The sequence below is a fragment of the Vigna unguiculata genome, chromosome 5 (genome assembly GCF_037176805.1).
Source record: "Vigna unguiculata cultivar grain cowpea cultivar isolate G323 ecotype 2 chromosome 5, ASM3717680v1, whole genome shotgun sequence".
NCBI classification, from domain to species: Eukaryota; Viridiplantae; Streptophyta; class Magnoliopsida; order Fabales; family Fabaceae; genus Vigna; species Vigna unguiculata.
Genome location: NC_140796.1, coordinates 17376663 through 17403843, shown reverse-complemented (window position 1 = coordinate 17403843; position 27181 = coordinate 17376663). Strand labels below are relative to the sequence as shown.

The window sequence follows — 27181 nt, the reverse complement described above, 5'->3', positions numbered from 1 at the left end:
GATTGTTTTAAGAGGTATAATAGTTGAAGCGAAAAAGAAATTACAATGTTTAGGTTTAAGTATATATAGTTGGGGGTGATTCAAAGAAAAAGGATTTTGATTCTCTGCATATTTTTTTATATTGGTCTTCTGTTATATCTTCAAAATATACTAATGATCATTAATTTTAAAATTTTAAAATATATTAAAATTATCTTTAAATTATCCAAATAATATGTTTTAAATGTTTAGTAGAGGACAACATAACAAAATTCATAGAGAAACCAGACTTAAGTAAAAAGAGAGAAAAAATATTTATTATTATTTCACCTATAAATAAATATATAATATAGTCTAATTTTAAAGTTTTAATGCTTATTACAATGTAAATGACATTCAAAAATTCTATAATTTTAGAAACTAATGCGTATATTTAACATACTGTCTAGTTGAAGAGTTTAAAAAATAATTAGTATTATTTCAAAGTATTCATATCCAACACTCGTTCCATAAACATCTGGTGCATATTATTATGTTGCCTTTCTTGATTGTTTCTCCAAGTATACGTGGTTTTATTTACTTACAACATACTTTCAAATATATGTTGTGTTTAAATACTTCCATCTTTATGTTGAAAAGCAAACTGGTTTTAAACTTCAAAACATCCAAACTGATAATGCAAAAGAAATTTTGGCTTTACATTCCTATCTTACTTAAAATGGTATTCATCACAAGTTAACATGCCCCCATACTCATGAGCAAAATGGTAGCATTGAACGAAAGCATCGTCATGTTGTTGATACAAGTTTGTTCATGATTGCTTCTACTTCACTACCTATATAATTTTGGGGTGAAGCATTCATAACAGTCGTAACCATTATCAACATCTTACCCACTCTTGTTCTTGACACCAATCACCATGTGAAGTTTTGTTTAAAGTTACACCATCCTATCACATGTTGCGCATTTTTTGTTGTGCTTATTATCCATTACTCTGCCCTTATAATAAAAATAAGCTTGCTTTTCGATCATCTTTATGCTTATTCCTTGGATACAACTCCCAACATCGAGGTTACATCTATTTTTCTCCATCTGGTCGCACTTATATTTCATGTCATGTTATCTTTAATGAGAATCTTTTTCCTTATGGTTTATCATCTAACCTATTTGATTCTTCTACAACATCACCTATATCTTCTTCTCTTCCATAACCTCCTTTAATCATACTAGTGAAAGATTCTTCATCATCTAATTTCACTGACACACAACCTTTATAAGATCTCCTTTCCAAATTTCTTCCCCACCTTCCCCTTTATCAAATACTCCTCATTTATCTTTACCTTCATCATCCTCGTTGTCTGTCCCACACCCTCCTTTAGATAACTCTCTTTCACCCTTTCCACCCAATATTCATCATATGACTACACGATCAAAAGCTAGTATTTTCAAACCAAGGTGTACACTACTACTTCATCCATTTTATCTAAACCAACCTCTATAAAAGATGCTCTTGCAAACCCTGAATGGTTACATGCCATGCAAAAAGAGTATGAGGCTCTCCTTGCTAACAATACATGGACTCTCATTTCCCTTCCGCCTAGTGCAACAATAGGTTATAAATAGGGTTTTAAAACTAAACTTAGCATTGATGGTTCTTTTCAAAGCTGCAAAGCCCACCTCGTCGCAAAAGGATTTCATCAAACAGAAGGCCTTGACTATCATGAAACATTCAACCCAATTGTGAAGCTAGCCACCGTTGTCCTTACTGTGGCTCTTTCATTTCGTTGGCCCATTCACTAAATAAACATAAATAATGCCTTTCTATATGGTGATCTCTCAGAACAAGTTTATATGCAACAACCTCCAGGGTTCATTCAAGGTGATGATTCTCTTGTTTGTCGTCTTTCTATTTATGGCTTGAAGCAAGCTCCCCGTGCCTGATTTCAAAAGTTAAGTAACACTCTTTTCTCTCTTAGGTTCCTTCAAACCAAAAGTGACCCTTTGTTATTCACTTTATTTTCTTCCTCTCACATTATTTTTATACTCATTTACATTGATGACATTATCATCATGGGTTATTCTTCACAAGCGATTTCAACAATTATCTCCTCTTTATGATAACACTTTACTTTAAAAGACTTGGGAAGACTACACTATTTTCTTGGTCTTCAAGTCTCATGGATTGTTGAAGGCCATCTTCATTTGACTCAAATAAAATATATTTTGGACCCCTTCGTAAGGCAAAAATGCTTGGCTCCAACCTTTAATCTACACCTATGGTCTCTTCATGACGCCTCACTCTTGATAGGTCTACTACAGTTCAAGATGCTACCCACAATCGCACCATTGTTGGTTCTGTAAGATCCGCTAAATTTAATTAATTAATTAATTAATGCGGGCAGTGAGAGCCTTTGTGGCATTTAATTCTGACAAGTATGACATGAAAAAGTACTAGCTTAAGTTGTTAAGAGTACTTGATTCTGTGATAGGACTTGGGTTCAAGTCTTATGTATGCCATTTTTGTGCTATTTAATAAATTATAATTATTTTAATTATGTAATTGTTTTATATAATATTTTGGTTGTGGGGAGTGATATTATATTCTTAAATGATTAAGATATATCACGAAACATGAATTTGTTGAATGATTGTGCATTGAATTGGCATTGGCATGGTTATAGGTTCGAACCTTGGTAACTCTAAATTAAACTTTCTTTTTGCTTTAAGTCTGATTGGCATGCTAAATATAGTAGCTTTACACGTTAATTTTATTTTAAGTCTGATTGGCATGCTAAATATGGTATGATTATGCATGAATTATTTTATTCCGTTTAAAGCTTGTGGTTCTAGAAATTTCCAGAAATTGTCTAGTCGACGATGAACTGCCACCAGACGACTCTTTCCTTTTTTAGGCCATTTAGGGTTCCTGCAGAGGAACCACCTGCCAAATATAGTGTAAAATAGTCAAATTGACCAATGTTGACCAATCCTTGCCCAGAGTAGACTGGTTGGCCAATCTTGACTCTTTGACAGTCCATTGAGAGGCTGCCACGTGTCAAGGTAGTCTCTCTCTCCATTAGGGTTTTACTGTCGTGAGTGGTTACGCGAAGGTTTCGGGGGTTGACGCGATGGCGGCAGAAATGCTGGAGGGGCTGGGTCCGTGGTTGTAGTAGAAAAATGGGGATAGGTTCGCGTTCCAGAGATGTAGTGGTGGTCGCACGCGAATGGCTCGCGGCTGCAGGTGACAGTGGCGTTACCGTGAAGGTGTTGAGCATGATGAAGTAGTGGTGGTTCGACACGTGAAGACAGAGCTACAATTCCGTCATCGTGTAGGGCAGCTCACACGGGAGGGGGGTGCGACAACGTTGGTGCAAGTGCTGCCAAAGATGTTGGACTGTTTCGGCAAGCTCGAACGGTGCGACAATGGAGGCTTCAAAAGCATGACAATTTGGAGAAGATGATGCGTGACAGTAACAGACGAGTGCAGCGGTGGACGACGACGAGCATGACTGTTTTGGCGTTGAGCATGGCTACATGTGGTGCTCAGACTGTTGCAGATGAGGGCAGGCGCAGACTATTTTGGGTCGAATGATGTAATGGTGATGATGGCGCGACAGAGCAAGTGCGAGTTATAGTGGTGGTCGGACGATGCGGTGGCGGCCGTGGAGGGTGGTGGCTGCGACATGGTGATGGTGAGAGAGAGGGAAAAAAATTAAGGATAGGGTTTCTGATTATGTGGAGGAGAGACGGTGATAAGGTGTCATTCTATGATTGAGTATTTTAGTGAGTGGAGGATTGATGACGTGACAAGTTTTAAGTGGTTATTTTAGTGAGTGGAGGATTTAGGACGTGACAAGCTTTAATTAGTTATTTTAGTGAGTGAAGGATTGCCACGTGGCGTAATATGGTTGAATGAAGTTTAAGTGATATTAAGGATGCAAATTAGTAAAAAGAAGGGGTGTAGAACAGAGTTAGAGGATCCAATTTCAGGAAGGGTGTGGAAAATAAAAATTGGAGGTGTATTTAGCTCCAGAAAAATTACTTTTCAGAATTAGATGACCTAATTGCAAAAGGGGGTGTAAAAATGAAATTTGTGGGTGCATTTAGCTCCTAAATTATTTCTCTTCAAAATTCTGATTTTTGGATTTATTTTATAACTTGAAATATTCCCAATTTACACTCTTAAGGATCTCAATTAAATTCCAGTTGCATTATTAAATTTAAAAATATTCAATAATATATTATGCAACTAAAATCATCTCTTAAGCGCAAAAAGTATATTAAATCCCCAAAATTTAAACACTTATGAAGGCAAAGGTTCGCACTCATCACAACCTCCAAGCGGTTTGAAAGTAGAAAGTGTCTGACGCCTCATGAGTAGTGTCAGGCGATATTGCTGCAGCAAAATTGTATTTTGCTCGTTTGATTTGCGTGGTCTACAAGGCTTCTATGATATCTTAAAGGTCAGCTTGCTGGTGCTCCTTGAGTTGTGGCTCGAAACGTATCCCTTGAGTTGTGGCTCGGAACGTATCCCTTGAGTTGTGGCTCAAGATAAGGGTTAAGCACGTGGTATTCCTTGAGTTGTGGCTCAGAATAACATCTCTTGAGTTTTGGCTCGGGATGGCGAATGAACACGAGGAACTCTTGAGTTGTGGCTCAGGTTGGTGAGTGTTGCCGGTGTGAGTGTGCACGTAGCGGCGTGTACGAATGGGTCCAGTTAGATTGCTCTCCTCAGTAATTAACTGACGAGTTTGGTAGTCTTGGGACATTACGAATGTAATTCGTATTGGGAACTCCACCTAGCATTACGGTGTGTGATCCGTAGCATGGTTTCCCGCATGTGTTCTATCAGTTGTGGCTGATAGGTGTGGCAACAAAACATCTTGAGGTACTCTCTAGAAGATGTACAACACGGTTGACATGGTTGTGGCCATGTGTGGTTTACAGATGTCCTAACAAAACCCCTTTCATCTATAGTCTTCAAGAGTTTCCAATCAAAACTTATGGTTGTTAAACATTCAACCTTAAGTTTGAGGGGGATGTTACATGACCTATATTCCATCTCTTCTGATGTATCAGTTTTATAAATGATTTTCTGTTTTTCGTTAGTTTTTCTCTTTGATTCCCTTTTGTTTATAAACGTATGCATGCCCTTCATGCAAATACAAAATAATAATCTCTTTCTTCCTATTGGTCCTTTCTTTTCTCTGATTTTTCTCTTCCGCCTTACAATGCGCTTGCGTTTGTTTGGTTAGGCAAAGTTATAAGTCTGTGTATGATAAGTTGACAAAGCTATGCACTTGTGTTTGTTTGGCTAGATGAAGTTATGTGCTTGCGCCTATTTGGCTAGACAAATTTGTGAGTTTGCATTGATCAGTTAGACAAAACCATGACAATATATTCTTTCGTTTGTTAGGCCATATACTATATTTGCATCTAACACAACCCAATGAAGAAAATAAAATCGTTTAGAGAAGGTTGAATAGATTACAACATCAAAATTAAGGCATTATACTCTTGTGGATTTAAATTTCTACAACAGTTAGGACTATTAAAAAAAAATATGTTTTATATTGTGATAATCAAGATGCAATTTGTCTCAACAATAACTTAACCTTTCATTCAAGGTAAAAAAATACATGATGCTTTTTGGAGATAAAACAATTATCTTTAGAGAAAATTCATATAAATGAAAATGACTTACATGTAGTGACAAAGATCTTACCTATCGAAAAACTAAGTATCTTCAAATAGAAAGTAAGTTTGGTCAATTATAACCTCGATTAATTGGCGAAGAGGAAGTTTATCAAATTGATTACCAATTTATTAGATCCATACTTACTTTAGTAAAGAAAAAAAAAGTGTATCACATATTTTATGAGCTAAAGGTCCTTCCTACATTTTACAAAAGTGCATTCTTTTGCAGGCAAAACATGTACTCACTCCTATGGAGAGAAAAGTAAAAAAGTTCTCTAAGAGAGAGAAAAATAGAACATGTATCAAGTATAAATAATTTCAGTAGTTACTTGAAGAAGAAGTTTATACCAAATTTTCATGTATTTGGTTATTTCTTTTGTTTAGCTGGAAAACTCATTAAAATTTTCGGTGTTGTTATTTACATTACTTATAAAAATAAAGTTATATATTAATACTTAGAGACTCAAAAAAAATTGTGTTATGCTAATTAATTATCATTAATGAAAGCTTTTATTGGACTACGTCATTTGGATTTTTTATTTTTATTTTTAATATTAAGGTTGTTAAGAGTTTGTTTTTCTTCATATGGTGCATCTGACAATTTTCGCATTAATTTTACATTATTGGCCAAGTCATTTTCTTGTTTATATTCAACAACGTAAAAATCTAACGGCAAGGAATTGTTAACTTATGTAATATAGTGATTTTTAATTTTATAGTTTTAGACGATAAAGTTTGTTTTCTAGGACCATTTATGGTAACCGCAGTCATTTTTGTTTGACAGAAAAATAATAGAGAAAGTTAAAGTAGGATAAGTTAGATAAAATAAAAAACTGAAATAAAAAAAACAAATTAATGTTTTTTATGTAAAAATATCATTTAACCGTTTGTCCTATTTATTAATTCAATTATGCTTGGGATTCGGCTCTAGTTTATTTAATTAAAAATAAAAAGAATCCAATTAATAAAAAGAGTTTGCAGGTGGAACATTTTGCAACTTACTTTAAGCTCAACATGTGATTGTACCACATGAAAACAATGAATTCCATAAAACTTGGAAAGAGAAAGTGCCAACTACAAGCTACATAGATCCATAATTGCAATAACCACACTTGATGAAAATAAAATAATAATAATAACAATAATAATAATATCTAGAATGTGACAAAAGCATAAATTAAAATTATGCATAATTAATTACATGGACACATTGGTTGCTTTCAAAAGTATTATAAAATTAAATTGTTGATTTCTATAAATAGCAAAGAAGACTTTCAAATTATTTTGGAGAGGTTAATGACTTTTAGAGTTTACTATTATATTTAATTATGATAACCTTTTTTTATTTGCCAATAAGGACTGAACAATAGACATGCTACCTCTAAAGAAGAGACTTGATAGATACAACAAATCACATTCTTTCACAATTTATATCTTCCAAATTCAAACAGATCAATAAATTAACATCATGCTTCTAAGAAGAGAATTGAAATTTCTAGTTAAGTTTTCAGTTCTTTTACATTCTTTTATATTTCTTTCTCAATACAATTTTTTATTATTTGATACAAGGAATGAAAAATATATTTCCCTTTTTATATTAAATTAAGATGAAAACTAAAAATAATAATTTACATAAAATTAAGGCGTGTGAGTTATATACATATATATCAAAATTATAACAAAAAAAGAATTTTTAGAAAAAGGATTTTTTTCTTTCTGAATATAAGTGAATACCATTCTCTTTATTTCTCCCTTTCGACCTTTTTTTTTTAAATAAGCAGAAACGAAATTCAAGAGAACCTCACAAATTATTCTTTTTGCTCTTTCATAACTTTTCTATTGCTGTAACTGAATATTACTTATTTATGTTATTTTCCCCAACTATCCAACCATAATTGATTTTATAAAACCTGATAATTTTGAAATTAATTCTATAAAACTCACTCAAACATACACCATGTATCCATTTAATAGAGAGAAAAGAAATAAAAAAGGAGTGAAAGGGACCAGAAAAAGAAATAGAAATGCGATATTTGAATAAAAATTAGATTACTTTAACAGAAAGAATCAGTGAAAAAAAAAATAACAATCACGATAATTTAATTAATACGTTAGAAAATGAGATAAAAGTGATATTTTATTTATTTATTTATTTATTATGATTATAATAAAATAATATATATATATATATATATATATATATATATAACATTATTGATCCATACTTTTTTTTCTAAGTGAAAAAAGTATTAACAATAACAAACAATTATAAAAAAAAGGTGAAATTATAACATAGTTTTAATTTTGTGACTCCCAATTATTAGGGTTGCATATTTGTGAACATTGTCCATAATTATTGTTTCTTTACTGAAAATAACTCATTAACCACACATGCACAGTTGTGAAGCACTAGTTTGAAAGGGCTTGTTCACGTGGGCTACTCAACTTTTTATAATTGAGATTTAGCAATCACACACTATATATAACCAAGAAAAATGTGTAGTAGTCAACACTCATTCCCTCTTTCTTTTAAAAGTCACAAAAATCTTTTCATAGATTTAATTACTCATTTATGTTTGTAATTTTACATAATTTATCTGTTGATTTGTATAGTTACAAATTATTTATCTTAGTCTTTCAAGTGTTAGTGTATCTCTACTATTTCTTACAAGCTCAATTAAGTTCTGGTACATAATAAAATTAGGTATTTTTATTACTTTTTTTTATGTATCGAATACCCAAATTATACTTTTTTTTTTAATTCAGATTTTGACATTTGATTTTTTTATTAATTTTTCTTACCAAATTAATTACTTGTCTCTGTGTAAATGTAAAATTATAGTGAATATAATTAGAATGATACCGAAATTAATGTAAAACAATAAGTAACTTTTATTTGGTTTAAGGTTAAATATGTTTTCGGTCTTTCAATTTTGAGTGAAAATTAGAATTAGTTTCTTTTGAAAACCTAACATCAATTTAGTCTCTCAACTATGTAATTGTGTGAATTTAACCCTTTTAATCAAATTTTATTAATTTTATTTGATGTTTCAAACATATTTCATTATAATATTTTAATTTGTTTATACCGTTTGACACATGTTCGCTTCAATGTTAGTTTAGAAACGTGTTTGAAACGTCAAATAGACTAAAAAAATAGTTTAAAGGACTAAATTCATACATGTATAAATATGAGAGACTAAATTAGTACCAGATTTTTAAAATAGATTAATTTCAATTTTTACTACAAGTTGAAGGGTAAAAAATATATTTAACCCATTATTTTATTAAAAATGTGTTGGATAACAAAATATTCTCGTCTTCATTTATATTAACTATGAATATTTTAGTCTAGGTGATGATGTAAAAGTCATTAAAAATATGCCGACTTTGTTATCTAACATATTTTTACTAAAATCAATAAAAATTCCTTGTAATTATTTCATATTAATGATATAATACTATTCTATATTAATAATAAAACTTCATAAATTTTAATCCGTGAAAATAAATAAATAAGATTAATTAGTTAAAAGAAATTAATTAACAAATATTCAATTGAAAAATATAAAAATTATGAGTAATTAATAAAAAAATTAAAAGATACTTAATTGAATATAGTCAGACTTAAAACTTAATTAACATCTAATAAATATTAAAAATAAGATAAATGAAAAAAAAATGTTATATAAAATGTTCTAAGTGATATCTCCGTATAATTTTATTTATTACACATTTGACTTTAAAATTTAATCATTTTTAATTCATTGGCAATTTATTCAATTGTGAACATTAAAAAATCACTGAATTGTTAACACAATACTATAATAATGTGTTAAGATGAATTGTTAGACCTATTGGTAATATTTAACGGATAATTCAGTTTATTATCATTTACAGAAATGTAATATTAAAAAAATCAATTAATAACATATTATTAACGATGATGTAAATTTGCTAAATTTGAAAAAAAAAATTAAAAATCTGAATTTACAGTTACAATTTTATGGCAACTAAAGTTGCACATTATCAAGAAAAAAAAAATAGTGAATTTGAGCCTAATATGTTTTATTTTTGTAGCTAATTTTGTTCTGGGCATGCTTGTTTTATTATTTCGACGTCATTTTTTTTTTCATTTCCAAGAATCTGAAAATGATCTATGAATTTTTTCATATAGATAATATATTGGAACCTAAATGTATATACAACAATCTTCTTTTCCTTCCAGTGGAATTTTAACATGTACAAAAACATTATATTTTTTAGTTTTTTTATCTAGACTCATAAAAACATAATCAAAGATATGTATAAAAATAAAAACATGGACCGAAAAGATAACATTGTACAACTAATCTAAAATAAGAAATTAAACAGTTGTAACGTAAATATACGATTAATATTAATTTAAATAATATTTAATAACAGCATTATGAATTATTATCATCGTGGTCCACATTGGCGTAAGAGTAATCTGATACATTACCCTACGTATCAGAATGGAGCCTTCCCACACGTGGACAGTGCAAACTTCATCATTGTTTCTTGATTTTGGAAACTACTTCGTTTCTCATAAATAATATTTGACTATTAGTAAAATTAAAAATAGATTAAAAAAATAACTTATCCATATAATTAGATATTAGTAAAATTAATAATATTTCAGAAAGAAAAATAACCTGCAAAAGTGAAAGCTTTTTTGTTACTGTTTCTCTCAGTCATAAGGCGTAAAGTGTTATGTTGCTATGATAAGAGTTCGATTTTTTATTCGAAAGATGATGGGCCAAAATTAGAATTTTGTGGGGGCAATTGCTAGGAATAAAAGACTTGAAATTTAAGCACTTATAAATGAATTTTTTTTTTCTGTGGTTATATTGTAGTTATTAAAATGGAGTGGTCCATTCAAGATTCCCCATTTGAATAAAATTAAATTCAAATATATTTTTCACCTCTTTAAAACTTTTAAAGTTGAATTTTGATTTTATATATAAAGAAAACTAATTATCTTTGGTATGTTTAACTTTAAAATGTGCTGCTTTTAATTTTACAGTTTGGACGATGCTTTATATAGATGAAAGAAAAATAGTTTAGATAATGCTTGCCGAATTAACAGCAATTCAAAGTTAGAAATATTAAAATAAACAACAAAAATTTAAAGAAATTAAAATTGAAATTGGTATTATACCTATTTAATTTGAAAAATCTGCACAACAGATAAATAGTAGAAGTTGTTTGGGTGACATTGGATTCAATTCCTTTAGCCAAGTCGATCTTGATCTCCTTAAGATCTTGAATTGAAGTTTATTAGATGAAAAATTTTGATTGGAAGTGAGATTTTACTACAATTAGTAATGATACATCATACAAACTTAACTATCAACTATATTATAATATCTATTAAAGGACTAGGCTAATATTAATATAAAATGCAAATATAAACTTGCTCAATTACGAATAAAAATAAAAATTTACAAGAGATAAGTAAAATAAAAAATCTCCATCCTTTTCCAAAATTCTTTTTTCATATGCACTTTTATATATATATATATATATATATATATATATATATATATATATATATATATATTTGTGTACATAGTAAGTCATCACAAGTCACATTACAACAACACATTCAAGGATAAACTATTGAAAAAAAAAATTATCTTAAGAAAAAAATATATAAAAGGTATATTTTAATTAACAAGTCATAATAATTTACTTTCATTCAAAATTCAACAACTAATTACATCCACACATGGATATATTCATCAAGGATATTCAAGAAGCAGAATATGACATGTATTAAGTAAGTCTAACATAGACTAACATCTAATCCAATCCAGGATGTGGATTTAGAAGTGAACCCATAAACCATGAAATAAATTCATTACAACTCATATTGTGCATCTACTAATGTTGCATTATGTAGGAAATTCTCCCTTAACTTTCACCATCTGATATTGTAGTCTATGTGACTTAGACCATTAGTGAAACTAGGAGATCTATGTTAGAATATAGGTGACAATACTTAATACACAAATAAAACAACAATTCACATATGACTTATGTGACCACAAATTCAAATAATTCTCCTCAATCTTGATAACTGTATCCATATAACTTGCAAATTACATGCATTAATTCAAAACACTAAATATTTGGAACTCTAACCCTAGTTTTAAAGAGGCAATCAAAGGTTCATGGAACTTGTATATTGGAAGAGGGAATCTGATGTTAGTTCTGAAAGAGAAACTAAAAAAGTTTAAACATGAATTAAGATCTTGGAATAAGGAGGTGTTTGGAATAATAAGAACTAAAAAAAAGAACATCATTAAGGAGATAAGAGAGTTGGATAAATCAGATGAAGATAGTAATCTAGATTAAAAAAATATGTTATGGCGAATGGAGCTAATGAGTGAATAAATAGAACTTAGTATGAAGGAGTGTTCCATATTGAACTAAAAGGTAAGGATTAAATTGATAAAACAAGAGGACAAAAACTTTAGAATAAGATATGAAGGAGAGTATTTCCACTCTAGAATAAGATGGAAAAGGATTAAGAATGAGCTAAAAGGGGTGGAAGTGGATAGGTAGTGGTGTGAGGACCTGAGTAAAGTGAAAGAAGAGGTAAGGCATATCTTTGAGAAAAGATTTACGACGCTTAAGAAGAGTAGCCTTAACCTTCAAGAAGTTGAGTTCACAAAAATAAAAAATTTTGACAATAGGGTTTTGTTACTGGAAATAGAAGAGAAGGAAATTGAGGATGTAATAAGTAATGTGGGGGAACTAAGAGTTCGAAACCAAATGGATTCAGTTTTTACTTCATTAAAAATAATTGGGATACCATAAATAATGAAGTATGTCAAGCTATTCAATGGTTCTATAGCTCGGGAAAAATGCCAAAAGGGTGTAATGACTCATTCATAGCACTTGTACCAAAAAAACAAAACTCACTAGGCTTGGACGATTATAGACCAATATCTCTTGTAGGCTGTATCTATAAGATCATATCTAAGATCCTTGCAAATAGGATGAATTGTATGCTACCTAAGATCATGGACTTTTCTCAGTCAGCATTCCTTCAAGGTAGGGGCCTTTTGGATAGTATCTTAGTAGAGAATGAGATAGTGGAGGAATGTAGAACTAGAAACAAGAAGATGGTAATTGTTAAGGTGGATTTTGAAAAAGCCTATGACTTAGTAAGTTGGGATTTTCTATATTATATGATGGAAAGATTGGGGTTTAGTGTTAGATGGGTTGGATGGATAAAACAATGCATGGAATCATCTTTAGTGTCAGTTTTGGTCAATGGCTCTCCAACTGGGGAGTTTGCCCCGACAAGGGGTTTGAGATAAGGGGACCCTTTGGCTCCATTCTTATTCCTCATAGTAGTAGAGAGTCTAGCAGGATTGGTCAAGCAAGTGGTTAAGAAAAACCTATAGGTGGTGTAAAGGTGGGTAAAAAACAAAAAATAGAAGTGAGGTTACTACAATTCACGAATGAAACCCTCTTTGTCTGTGATGCTAATGTTCAAAATATGAAGGTAATAAAAGCTATCCAAAGAAGTGTCTACTATATTAAAATTATGAAGCTATCAAAATATTAAGGTGAACTTCTCTAAAACTAAGGTTGGTGGAGTGGGTCTAAATAGGGAATTCATGCAAAAAGTGTCTACTATATTAAAATTATGAAGAAATTATAATTATATTGTATACATTTCAAATTAGAATGCCAAATAAATTTTCATGAGAACTAAAACATTTGTTAAATTTGCAAACATTAATGAAATAAAGTTGATAAAATTTGAAAATATGTTTAAAAAATTACAAAAAGAAAACATATATTCAAATTTAAAAATATGTTAAAGGTCTCTTTACTTTCATTCTCTAAATTATAATGAAATCTCTTTTTTTATACACGAATAAAAATTATAATACACCACTTGAATGAAATCACACAAATAACGAAGATTAAACTAATAATAATTGAAATTTAGCATATCATCTTTTGAACTTCTATATATGTCGGATGGTGATAAACAAGATTCATGACAATGACATTAAATTATTATATTATAGTACATGAATTGTTTTTTATAGAATTGTAGTGGTAAAATCACATTGAGTTAGAAAAAAAAAATTAGATAAAAAATATCAAAGCAGTATTCTACATGATAAAAATAAACAACAAATAAAAATATTATAAAAGAAGTAAAACTAATCAAATGTGTGTCCTAGAAACAATTTAATATACCATTGAATGAAATTATATTAAAGAAAAACAAATGTATAATTAAAGGTATCATAAGATGAAAAATACCTTACATTTTTTAGAAAAAATTTCATATTATAGTCAAATTGTTGAGAGATAATGAAAATTGTCTTAAAATAAAAAACAAAATTCTTCAAATGAAACAAAAATGAAGTGTAAGAGAATAAAGAATATAATTTTTTTATATTACCTAGTAAATGAAGAATTTAAGCTATTGAAATCTTAAATTAAGAGTTAAATATTCTCATGTGAAAAAAAAATAATAAAAAATAAAAAAATAGAAATATTCAAATTTGAGTGATTAAAAATATTACATACACATTTGAACATAAGTGCACAAAGGGTCTCATAAGAGAGAAAGTGTTTTGAAGATATGAATTGATTTCATGGTAAGCCAAACAATTAGAAAAAAAAAGTGTAGCTAAAAGAAAAAGAAAGTTTTAAAAATAAAGACTAAGAATTATATATATATATATATATATATATATATATATATGTATATATATTAGATTAACTAATAAACTATGAGTACTTTAGTAATTAAACGAGGATGAAGATGATGGCGAGTATGAGAATTAGATCGATATGTACAAACTCATCCTCATCCCCAATTGAAAAAAATTGGTATTACTTGTAAGACCCGAAGAATTTAAATAATTAAATAAATAATTATTTAATAAATACTGGTTGTGGAAGCCTTTATGGCATTAAATGCTAACTGTCATGACATGGAAAAGTATTAGCTTAAATGGTTGAGAGTACTTGAGTGTGTTAAGAGAATTTGAGCTCAAGTCCTATGTATGCCATTGTATGTTATTTAACTTTAGTATTATTTTTAGAATATAAATTGGGCGTGTTAATAGAGGTAGATTTCTAGATTTATAGAAAATATCACAAAATATAAATTGGTTGGTTGATTGTGCTTTGACTTTGACTTTGACTTTGAATTTGTGAGGGTGTGGGTTTGAACCTTGGCTTAAGCAAAATAACTTCCTTTTGCTAAAATCAATTTTTGGCAAGAATGTGAATGGACACCAAAACCCTAGAGAGTGAGTGAGTGTGCTTGGGTGGAGGCAAGGCTTGGAATCAAATTGTAATTGCATGTTTTTGTAATGTGCTTGAGGATAGGAAATGCATGATATGCCAATTCGTCTTAATTTTTGTCGTGTTTCTGGAAATTTCCAGAAACCGCTTGGCGTCGTTGAATGACTCGCCAGGCGACGCATGCTCCAGAACCCAATTATGGGTTTCCTCCATGAACCGCCTGGCGGTTACGTGTTGCCCACAAGGCGACACAAGCTGGCTTGCCCAGTTGCTGTGTTTCTTGCGTTATGTGGTGTTGATTGTGCTCGGTTGGAATCTTTATATCAAATTCTAATTATTTATCAGTGGCTACAAGTCGGAAATTATATAAATTGACTATAATTGAATGAATCGTGATCATTATGGGGATTTAGGGTTTATGTGAAAATTGGTAATGCTGAAATGTGTTTCTGTTTTGGATTGATGTACTGTTTTCATGAAAATGATATTAAGATAAACTAGCATGAACTAAGGTGATGTTGAACATTAAAATCACGTCAGAAACTATGCTGGAAGGGTGGATTGGTTTGCTTTTAGGGTGCATGCAAGTGTGGAAAAATCTGGGCAAAACCCAAGTTTAGATGCACCGCCTGGCGGCACAGGATCAGCTGCCAAGTGACACCTCAGAACAGGGGCAAATATGATGCTTGTTCTGGAATCTTGTGGTTGGGGGTTTTATCGCATGATTTTATGGGAAAATCTGACTTAGTATGTAGAGGGTATAGAAAAGTAGATACGTATTTATATGAATGAGATGATGTTTAACTTGGTAATGAACATAAAAGGGTTGGCTGCATTGAGTTAGATGGTTTTAGTACCTAACAGGGAATAATACTTGAGTAGAAATTGAACTGATGTATATCATACTTGTTGTGTGGCATTTTCCAACTATTTGAGGAATGATATGATTTTAATTGAGAAAATATGCTAAGTGAATCGTGTGTGAAAGTGAACTTCAGTTATATGAATATGCCTGGATGGATGGAATTGATGTTCCTGAGTTGGCTTCGATTGTATGCTTCACTGTTGTGTTGTTCTAAAGTGTATGTACAAAATGGACAATTTTGTGGCATGTTTTAATTGGTAAATAAAGGAGAACATGCTAGACATGATAATACTTGATTTGGGCATGAATTATATCTATATATTGAGTTTTAGTCATAGTAACATGTCTGGAATAGCATGATTGTTATATAAATGATGCATTGTTTGTTTGGGATCACTTAAGACCCGAGGAAAATGCCAAAAACCAGTAGCATTGCAATACTGGTATGGCGCCTGGCGGCTCGGGGCGAGCCTCTAGGCGATAGAGACCTAAAACAGAGGCAGTGGTCGTTGTATGCGTGTGACGCCTGCCGGCAGGGTTGGTCCCGCCAGACGATAGGGGTGTGACAAGGGTATTGGAAGGCGCTTGGCGCCTAACGGTGTGAGATGCCCGCCATGCGGTCTGAAACCAAGTTTCGCATGGCGACGCGAGAGGTGCGCCAGGCGGTTTTGGTGCAGAGTTGGTGCGCGAGGAGAATTTCAACACAGTTTTAGGTGAAGTTCATGATGCGATGCTTTGGTTGGGGGCCCAATTACGAGTGTAACTTGTATTGGGGTAACACGTGGCCACTCTAGGTTGTAGCCTGGTGGTTAGGAAGTCCAGTGGAGTGTGCGAGATTGTGGCTCGTACGACGAGGTTTCGGATGATTGCCCTCTTCAGTGCATCTGATTGAGTTTGGTAGTCTGGGAACAACTGCGAACTTCAGTTTGTTTTGGAGAACTCCACTTGGTGCCACGGTGGGAGGTCGTGGCAATTTAGTCCTATGTGTGGACTATTAGGTGGTGGCCTGTAGTCAGAGGGGCGAGTAGAAACTCGTGTAGTAAAGATCGATTAGTGTACTCATCGAAGGGTGTAGAATCAAGAGGTGCCTATCGTAAGGATTGAAAGTCGAGAAACTGAGGAATGGGGAATGCTAATATTGAGTTATATTTTATGATGCTTATTTTATGTTATATTGTATCTGTTCTTTTTATTTGAGTTCACCCTATCTGTTTGTGTGTGGCGATGATCATGTAACTTGTTACATGGGAGCAGATGGTGATGCAGGTGAGCATGTGGACACATAGAGTCGGAGTGGGGATAAGCAATGGGAGATTTACTAGTTTTTATTCATGAACTATTTTCTTGTAATGGTTTTGAGAAAAGATTATGTTTGTATTAATTGAACGTCGTGGTTTTCATTTATTATTGGCACGTTGATTTTGGATTTTAAATGTTCCCGCGTTTTAGGGAAAAGAATTTATAAATGAATGCGGTTATAAACATATTATCTTAATTTCTTTTGTATGAAATAAGTAATTTCCGGCTAGGACGTTACATTACTAGTACCCATACCCATACCTAGTTAATGCAGAGATTCCTTATCAAAATGGGGATATATATATATATATGTATACATATATATGTGTGTGTATATATATATATATATATATATATATATATATATATATATATATACATATATATATATATATATATATATATATATATATATATATATTATATTAACTAATGAACTATGTGTACTTTAGTAATTAAATGAGGACGAAAATGATGGCGGGTACGAGGATTAGATCGATATGTACAAACTCATCCTCATTCCCAATTGAAAAAAATTGGTATTACTCATGCCCATACCCATACCTAGTTAATGTAGAGATTTTCTGTCAAAACAGGGATAGGTTTGGACAATCCCCACGAGGATGAGTTTATTTGTCATCTATAGTTGGATCCACTGATACTCCTTCTTTGGAAATCACATGTCGTAAGAATTTCACTTCCTCTAACCATAATTTACGCTTAGACAATTTCACATACATTGTTTATCTTTCAAAATTTGCAAGATAGTTCTACGGTGCTCCTCTTCCTCTTTAATAATCTTAGAATAAATAAGAAGGTCATCCACAAAAGCAACTACAAAATGATCTAAAAATGAACAAAAAATATTATTCATATAATCCATGAATATTGCAAGAGAATTAATCACATCAAAAGGCATCACTTGATACTCAATGATCATACCTAGTTATAAATGCATTTTTCTATAAGTCTTCTGCTTTTACTCTAATATGATGATATTCTGATCTCAAATATATTTTTGAAAACAAAGACTCCTCTAAATTGGTCCATCAAGTCATCTATTTAAGGAAGAGGGTATTTATTCTTTATGGTAAATTTATTTAATTGAGGGTAATTCTCACATAACGTAAAACTTTCATCTTTCTTCTTAACTAACAAAGTTGAAGCTCCTCAAGGTGACATAACAAGTGAATTATTTTTCAAGTAACTCTCCCAATTGTTTCTTCAATTCTGTTAGTTCAGAGGGTGACATCATGTATGGCTATAGAAACTAGTCCAATTCCAAGCATCAAATATATCTGATGGCAAACAAAAAATATAATTAGAAAAGACAATAGGAAAATGTTGCACAATAGCTATGTTTTTCAAATCAATTTCCTCTTTTATTTCCATATAAGATAATAGTAAATACACTTGAATTTTATCTTTAAAGGCTCACTTACTGAGTTGGTATATGAATTCAAAAGATCTTCAAAATTGGAAATATTATTGGTTTTCTTTTTTCATAATTCAGAAAGACTTGATTGGAAGATAACCAACCCATGCCTAAGACCACATCTAATTGAGACAAAAGTAGACATACTAAATTTACAAGGAATTTTCTATTTTCAAAAAATGTACAATCTAAACAAACTTTATTGGTAATTACAGACTTAATTGTGAGAGTCAAAGCAAACAAACTAGTGTTTATAAAGGAGATTGGCAAGTTATGGTTGAACAAAATCATTAGAAATGAATGAATGAGTAGTGCCTAAGTCATACAATACATTTAAAGTTGCATCTTTAATAAGACACATAACTTGAATTAGATCATCATTTTAAGCAACTTCAGTTGCAGTCATGATGTATACTCTTCCTGTTATGGTAGGTCTTGTCTTAGGTGCTACAAGATTGAAGTGTGGTCTGTTGTCCACATTCAAATACTACATGACCAGGTTTTCCATACTTGAAATAGATAGGTCCTATAAGATGATAATCTTTAGAATAAGAATATTGTCCCATTAAAGCATCTTATATGATTATTCACAAGTCCATTAGAATTTTCTAAAGAAAATTGGCTCGGTTGAGATCTCCATTGGGGGCGATTGTATTATTTTTCCTCATTATGTCTCTTTATTTGTCTAGGGTCCAAAATATCTTGGTTTTTTTTTGTTTTGATTATTTTTAAAATCTTCTAAAAATCTACACTTGTGAATAACCATATGAAAATCATAATTTTCTACTATTCCTACTACTTTTCTCAATTCATGCCTAAATCCATTCTCAAAATTTATACATTTCATTCTCTCTTCTGGATGATAAAAGAAGGTAGAGTATCTTCCTAACTCTCCAAACCTAGAAGCATATTCTCCTACCGTCACACTTTCTTGTTTCAATTGCACAAACTCTATTTCTTTTGGTCTCTTCACATAATTTGTAGAATATATTTCTAAAAAATTATGTTTTAAACACTTTCCAGGTAATGATTATTCTTCCTCCTTCAAGTAATCTCATTTTACTATCCCACAAATATTCAACCTCTCCAATCAACAAAAACACATCATAATTGATCTCTTGGTTGTCAACATAATTCATAACTCAAAATATTTTTTTCATTTCCTTAATCCACAATTATTTTCTAAGTTATAACCTCTGAAAAGTTGTGGAGGTTTGCTTCTCCTACATTCAGCTAAACCTTGTGACTTAGTGGTTCCTTTAGGTCTTTAATTCCACAATAGAGTAGTGATTGATGAAGGCGTGACCACCTCCTTAGAAGCTCCCTCAAGAAGGATCACTAGAAGCATGTCTAGAGGGGAGTCTTTTATTCCATCACCTTTATCTTTGTTTTGCATTACTTTAGTTTGAATTTCCTAAGTTGGTTTCTAGTTGACTTATTTTGGTTGACTTGTTGACTTTGATCCAAAGTTGACCTTTGACCAAGATTAGATTAACTTAAACCAACATGTTAATCCTTGTTTGTCTTGTTTTGTAGGTAATTAAGAGAAAGTAGAGCATGGCTAAGGTTGCACTTGGTGATTGGAGCACTTGGATGAAGTGGAAGAGTGAGGAAAGCAAAAAGCATAAAGCAAAAACAAAAGTAGACATGTACCTTGTCTCCTTTTGCCTTTGTGGTTTATGCCTTAGAAGGTCACTTGGTCTCTTTCCTCTTTTGGCCTAGAATCCTCATGGGAATGCCTCCACCAATCATCTCCCTTCACTTGGCCAAGACTCACTCTCACGTTAGGTTTAGGGTTTGCTAGTTAATCCTTTTTCATGTTTTTGTATTTGCAAAAGGACCCCTATGAACTCCTATTTAAAGGTTGCTCTTTGTCTTGTAAAAGGGTTGATGATTTTGTTATAAACTTTGTGCATTCAACCACCAATTTTCGTGAGCTCTCCTTCCTAGAAGTGAACTCACCTTTGCCTTATCTTGCTTGCAAGTGGCGGCACCATCACTCATATCTAGGGTTTGGTTGGCTTAGATCCCCCCCTATGAGTGGCGTGCTTCTTCCATTCTTCATCTTCTATGCTTTCCATTTTTATTGTTTCTTCTTTCATTTTACTCTTTAAGTGTTGTTATTGCCGTGTGTGTTTAAGATTGAATCTAACTCTCTTCTTCCTTTCATGAGCTTGAGAAATGAACCTTCACATCTAGATAGCATGCTATCTTAATGTCCAATGGGAATTTTCAAAAAGCTTTCTTAAACAACTTCACCATATTCATAACTCTAAAAGGAAACAAGATAATCCTTCATCAGTGATGATGTCTTTGATAACTTGCACTACTTCAATCAATTTATGGTTCCTCCTATTGTTTGTCATATGGAATTATATAAGTTAGTATTTAAAAAAAAAAAATTCTTATGATGAATGCATTTCACAAGTATCGCATGAAATATTGCTTTGAAACCATCTAAATGTGACGTCCTCTCTTCCCAAACATAATATAGTATGACTTTTAATTACTATGTAAGTGATAATTATATTATACTTGAAATTTGATAAAACAAAAATACAACCTTGAAGATGTATTTGTGCATATTTATATACATTACAATTTTTACATAATATTTTACACACTAGATTTTTACTTCATATATATTACATCTTTTACCTTTCTAATACTAGGAGAAGAAGAAGGAATTTTATTTATCTATTATTCCTTTTTATCTAATAATACTTTTATTGAGCTTAAAAAATAAGAGAAAATAAGTTAACGAGAGGATTCACTTGTGTTGTAGGGGTGTTGAGAGTATCGAAAAGATAAATTCAAGAAGATATCGAGGACAAAAGTAACAAGGAGATGATTACACATGGAATCAAAAGAAGAGAACCAAAATGAAAATGAAGTCGAGGTAAAGTCAATGAGTGAAAATTGAAGAATGATCGAGAATTCAAGAAGTGCATTGAGAAAAAAATGTTTGTTAGACAAAATCAAAAGATTGACTATGAGAGATAGAAAGGGAGTTAAGGCATATGATAACCATTGCAAAGCATGGGCTCGGTGGATATACCTAATGTAGAGTGGGTGGTTTTAAACAATTCTTACAAATTATATATTTTTCTTTTATTTTATTTCAGCTTAACTGTTAGAGAAAAGGGGGAAAAATATGAATAGATTGTTGTTAATGTACAAAAAAATGTGTGAAAAATTATTACAATTTAAGCACTCTTAGAATGGTGTGAACAAGAAAAATGACAAATTTAGTGATGATTGTTGCAATTTGGGTCACCATTTTCGTAAATTTTCTTCATGAGTTTCTATTTTATCCTTGGTAATTTTGTTTCATGCAATTTATATTCTTGCACTTTACATTTCCAATTTGACCACTTCAATCCATCTTCATCTTCTTCGCTACATTTAATCTTCATACACTATTTCTTTAGATGAAAACACACAAAATATAATTATTTGAAAGAAATGCTTGAATTCCTTATTGAACATATTTGTGAAGTTGATGTACAATATAAGTGGTTTACATATCAATTTTATCTTAATTGTGGAATCTTAAATCAATACACTCTACTTTAAAATGAAAAATAATTATTTGTTAGTTCAATTGACCAAGAATCTATATCAAGTTGATTTGGTTCATGAAAAATAAATTGAACAAATGTCAAATCAAAATCCTAAAAATATAATGGAACATAAAAAAGGTAACTCCAATTTAACCTTTTAAGATTATAATTGTGTTTGAATCCACTACAAAAATAAGATAGAAAAATCTATTCCCTTAAATATTATTAAATTGTTCATAACTTTTGTTTGTTATGTGTTTCCACGTGGTTCACTTCAGAGATGATAGTTTGACACAATCATATTTTTCTAATACCATTTAAAAATAATGATCATATTATTTTATTTTAAAATTTTGTTTACATTTATTGTTTGTAGTTAAATATACAATTTTATCATTAAAAACATATTATAAGATGAAAGTAAATGAAAAATGTAAACGTCAAATGATAATTTTTCTTTTCTATTTGATCCATTTGACTTACAGCCTAATTAGAATTATACGAAACCAACTCATTTATAAAACAGTAATTATATTTTAGAAAAATAACAAAACTGTTATTTTATTAATATATATACTATAAATTAATTTTATTAATATGACTTAAATTTTTTTTTTAGTTTTATTTAAAATTATTATTTATTTATTTATTTTACTTTTTTGAAATATGTAAATATAGTTCATTGGTTCGGTAGATAGTTGACAGAGTTTAGTTAAACTAACATAAATTTGTCGAGTTATTCATTTGAAGAGGACAAAAACCCTCTTTGATACATGTAATACTCTAAAAGTAAAAAGTGCATAGCATATAAAATAATAAAAATTGAAAACAATTTTATAAAAGCCTATTTGATAAATAAAATTTTCCAACGTATACTTTTTTTTGTGGCTATGGTTAATAAAATCAAACAAGTTTGTTTATTAATAAAACCCATGGTTCTCATGATATATCGGTTTGGACTGAGACCGAGTCTTCTATTTAATTAGACAGCAATTTAAACTGGTCCAGAGATTGGATAACAAAATTAATAATTAATAATACATCACAATTTCAAACCAACGCTTTTTCTTTTTTTTTTTTCAATATTATTTGTGTCTGTTTACGGAGTTATTAAACTGTTTTAAGCACAATATAGTAATGCCAGGTCGGTGTCCTAATTCTATGCGTGAAAACTAACAAAATGGAAATTATTTTTATTAATGTTTCTAAATATTATTGATCAATGTGCCCTTTAAACAGTACCTATATAACCCCCAAACCCAATCAAACAAACTCAGCCAAGTATCATCTCGTTCTGCACAATCACACAATTTTCTTTGTTTCACTTTCACTTTCACGTAACTTCGCAATCATAGCATATCTCCCAAACTCTTCGCATAACCTCATCTTCTCCCTCCGCTCTTTCTACCCTCGCTGCCGCACCATCTCCGCCGGCGCCGGCCACCAATGGCCACAATTCCCATCGCCTGTTCCACAAACCTCCGCCTCTCGCCCTTCCACCCTCCCTCGCGCTCCGTCGCCTCCCTTTTGCCGCGGACCGTTCAGAGAGGTGGCGCTGCGGCGAGCTTCGCGTGCTCCACCTCGCAGTTCCGCGGCAGAGTCGAGTTCCGCTTCCTGCGAAGACAACCGGGGAAGTTCTCGTTGCTCTCTCTCGGCGCTGACGATGGAAACGCCGTTGGGGAAGTGAGAGAAAGAGACTTGTCTCAGCTTCTGTCCGCATTGCTTCCCGTTGTTGTTGCTGCCACTGCCGTTGCCGCTCTCGCTCAACCTTCCACTTTCACTTGGTGAGCTTCTCTTCTTTTATAAACAAATTTATGCTCTCTAACACTTATAGAAAAATTAAAATGGAAATAACCTAATTTGCTTTCTCATTTTTTTTTTAATTTATGGTGGGTTATTTTTAACTGAAAAAGTTTATACTATTTTATTTTTCTCATACTTGTAGACTATATCCTCAGTTTAAGGATACTTTCTTAAGCAGTTTTATATTTTAGATTTTGGTCATCTATGAACTAAATCTATCTCATGAATTTTTTTTTTTTATTTTCAATTGTAATCTAATACGAATATCCATCCATGGTTGCTCTTGTTTAAGGCTGCATGTTTCTTCTTTTCTTGAGCTGTTTTTGTTTTGTAATTCAGTGTCTACGTAAGAGATTATTTATGAAAAAGAAAATTGATAGTGGTTTTGTTATTTAATGAAGTATTTTTTTAATGAACGACTTGCTATCACTAACCTTCTGTTTGTTGTTATGGGTTTTTGTGTGCTTCGAAGATTTCTTTTTCGTTCTGAAGTTAGACTTTGTCCTTCTTGATCTGATAGCTTATGGACAAAACTTAAATACTATTCTATAGATTGTTGTTATTCATTATAGTTTTGCCTTGATATTCCATGCTGACTTTTAATTCGTTTTTAATTACGCTTAGGTTTTCGAGATGAAATTACAAATATTTAACAGAGATCAACACTGAAAACACAAAAAAAACGAGTTTATTTATTGTGTACATGGGAAATTTTGTGCCCCTACATTTTGATTACTGGAATCCAATTGGATTGAAATTATTAAGGATTAATGTCTGGTAAAATGAGAAACAGCTATGATGTGTTTGATTAATTGCTTGTAGGATAGTATTGGCAGTGGGGACCTTTGTAATGGTACTCTGGCCTTTCTCTATGAATGTGTTAGTAAGTCAAAGTTATTTTATTTTTAAGTTATAGTTATTCTTTTTTTCTTTCTTTCCAGTTAGACTTTGTAATTTTGATATTCAGTGAGAGCATGTATATGGTGGAATAGTATAAAAATTGAGGAACTGAGAGAATGGCTTTAACTTGAGCAGGGTATCTAAAGAGTTATATGCACCTGCTCTTGGTGGGATTATGTTGTCTATTGGAATAAGACTATCCGTAGATGATTTTGCTCTTGCAGTTAAGAGGTAAGAATTTCGTTATTACTCTTTGTTTGCTGCTTAATTTTGCAACACGTGAAATCATGAGCTTTTTCCAATGTTCATTATCTTCATTTTGCTGCAGGCCTTTGCCACTTACCGTCGGATTAATTGCACAATATATGCTTAAGCCTGTTCTTGGGGTCTTCATTGCGAAGGCTTTTGGTTTGTCTAGGATGTTTTATGCAGGTTTTGTCCTCACAGCCTGCGTTTCTGGGGCTCAGCTATCCAGCTATGCAAACTTTTTAAGCAAAGGGGATGTAGCCCTGGGCATTCTTCTCACAAGCTATACCACAATTGCATCAGTTTTTGTTACACCACTGTTAACTGGTCTTCTTATTGGTTCAGTGGTGCCAGTTGATGCAGTTGCCATGTCAAAGTCAATTCTGCAGGTGTGTAGAGACTAGTGAGTGCTTCTGTGATATTATACTTGAATTTGGTTTAATGTCTGATTTAATTGTAAATATTTGAAAGGTTGTTCTTGTTCCGGTGACCCTTGGTCTTCTCCTCAATACATATGCAAAGCCAGTTGTATCTGTTCTTCAACCTGTGATGCCCTTTGTTGCTATGATTTGTACTTCGCTGTGCATTGGCAGCCCTCTCGCTTTAAACAGGAGTCAAATTTTGTCAGGCGAAGGTCTCCGATTGGTTTTTCCAGTATTAACATTCCATGTTGTTGCCTTCACTTTAGGGTATTGGTTCTCCAAGATTCCACCCTTGAGGTATGTGTGTCCATCTGGCGCCCTCTTCTGTGACTTGTTAATTTTGTAGGACCTGGCTAACCCAACCTTCTATTTGACCAATAGATGTTGTGATGAAAATTGAAATTGAAATTGGCGAAACATTAAAATTAGTATTGTGAAACTGACATTTATGACTTGCTTGGATACTAGCTAGAAATACAGATTTTTTTCTAATAAAGAAGCTCTCAAAAGTTAATATTGTATCGAAACAAACTTGTATATGTTTTAATGAAGTGCTTGAAAGTTAAATTCCTTCAGAAAACATAATCTGCTCGGTTATATGATTAAGTTGTCAAGAACAAGAATATTTTACTCTCTGCCATATTCAACTCGACTAATACAATTAATACTGTCACAGGCAAGAAGAAGAGGTGAGCAGGACCATTTCACTGTGCACTGGAATGCAGAGTTCCACTCTTGCAGGCCTTCTAGCCACCCAATTTTTGGATAGTAGTCAGGCAGTTCCTCCTGCATGTTCTGTCATTGCCATGGCTATAATGGGTCTATGTCTTGCCTCTTTTTGGGGAAGTGGCTTTGTAATTAGAAACCTGTTACCGCTTCCTCCACAAAGAACCAATTCTGCTCTTAAAACATAATTTTTTGTTTCTCATGCCTGTCATTGAGGCTTACTTATTTTTAAGCATCAGTTGGAGGCTGGAAATTTGATAAATCTGCTCCTGCGGGTATCTATTAGAGATGGCTAGGAAGGGAAGATCTATAGGAAAAGTTCGAGAGTATAGGTTAGTCACCCGAATCAACAAGAAAGAAGTTTCATCAGTAACACTACACAATAGATTTTGCATAGATACTACACATTGTCACCTAGCTGCAAATCAGTACAACTTCTGTACATACTCTCAAACAATCTCATACATCATTTTTCAATTATAAGTTTTCTTTTCCTTTGTCTTTTTCTTCCATAGTATGAACCTAAGATCTTTAATCCAGGGTTCTGTTCTTCGTTCAGGAATTGAATAAAGGGAGAGGATAATCATACCACACATTTTTATTTTTATATATATACATATATTTGTGTGGGGTTGGGGGGGCCGGCTATGTATATAAACATATATTTAGAGAAACAACATTAAAGATGATCAGTTTTACATAGCTTTCTAAAATGATTTCCTGTGTATTTTTTTTTTTTATGGACATTAAATATTGGGACGTCAGTTAGATTACAAGAAACTGAAAATACCTAAGATATTATACATACAATAATGTTGACAAAGAACAAAGATGGTGGGACATCCCATTACTTGAAAGTTCTAGAAGTAGATGGTTATATCACGGCATCTTTATGTCATAGAAAAGTGCACCTACAATTTACCCTTATATTCCT

At 31.7% G+C, this 27181-nt stretch overlaps 1 protein-coding gene across 1 annotated transcript; it reads left to right on the top strand.

Moving 5' to 3' along the window:
• The first annotated feature begins 23418 nt into the window (after positions 1–23418).
• Positions 23419–26744, top strand: LOC114184064 (Sodium Bile acid symporter family). Its single transcript, XM_028071301.2, has 5 exons — positions 23419–23934; positions 24989–25084; positions 25182–25488; positions 25571–25818; positions 26198–26744. The coding sequence occupies exons 1-5, from the start codon at positions 23597–23599 to the stop codon at positions 26433–26435; spliced, it is 1227 nt and encodes a 408-aa protein (XP_027927102.1). The 5' UTR covers positions 23419–23596; the 3' UTR covers positions 26436–26744.
• Positions 26745–27181: the final 437 nt, after the last annotated feature.

What these genes read in the sequence shown, in the direction of transcription:
- LOC114184064 (XM_028071301.2), top strand. Translation starts at nt 23,597, where the DNA reads ATGGCCACAATTCCCATCGCCTGTTCCACAAACCTCCGCCTCTCGCCC. An exon ending in TGTCAAAGTCAATTCTGCAG is followed by an intron (nt 25,489 to 25,570) that starts GTGTGTAGAGAC and finishes AATATTTGAAAG; the next exon opens with GTTGTTCTTGTTCCGGTGAC. An exon ending in TCCAAGATTCCACCCTTGAG is followed by an intron (nt 25,819 to 26,197) that starts GTATGTGTGTCC and finishes ATACTGTCACAG; the next exon opens with GCAAGAAGAAGAGGTGAGCA.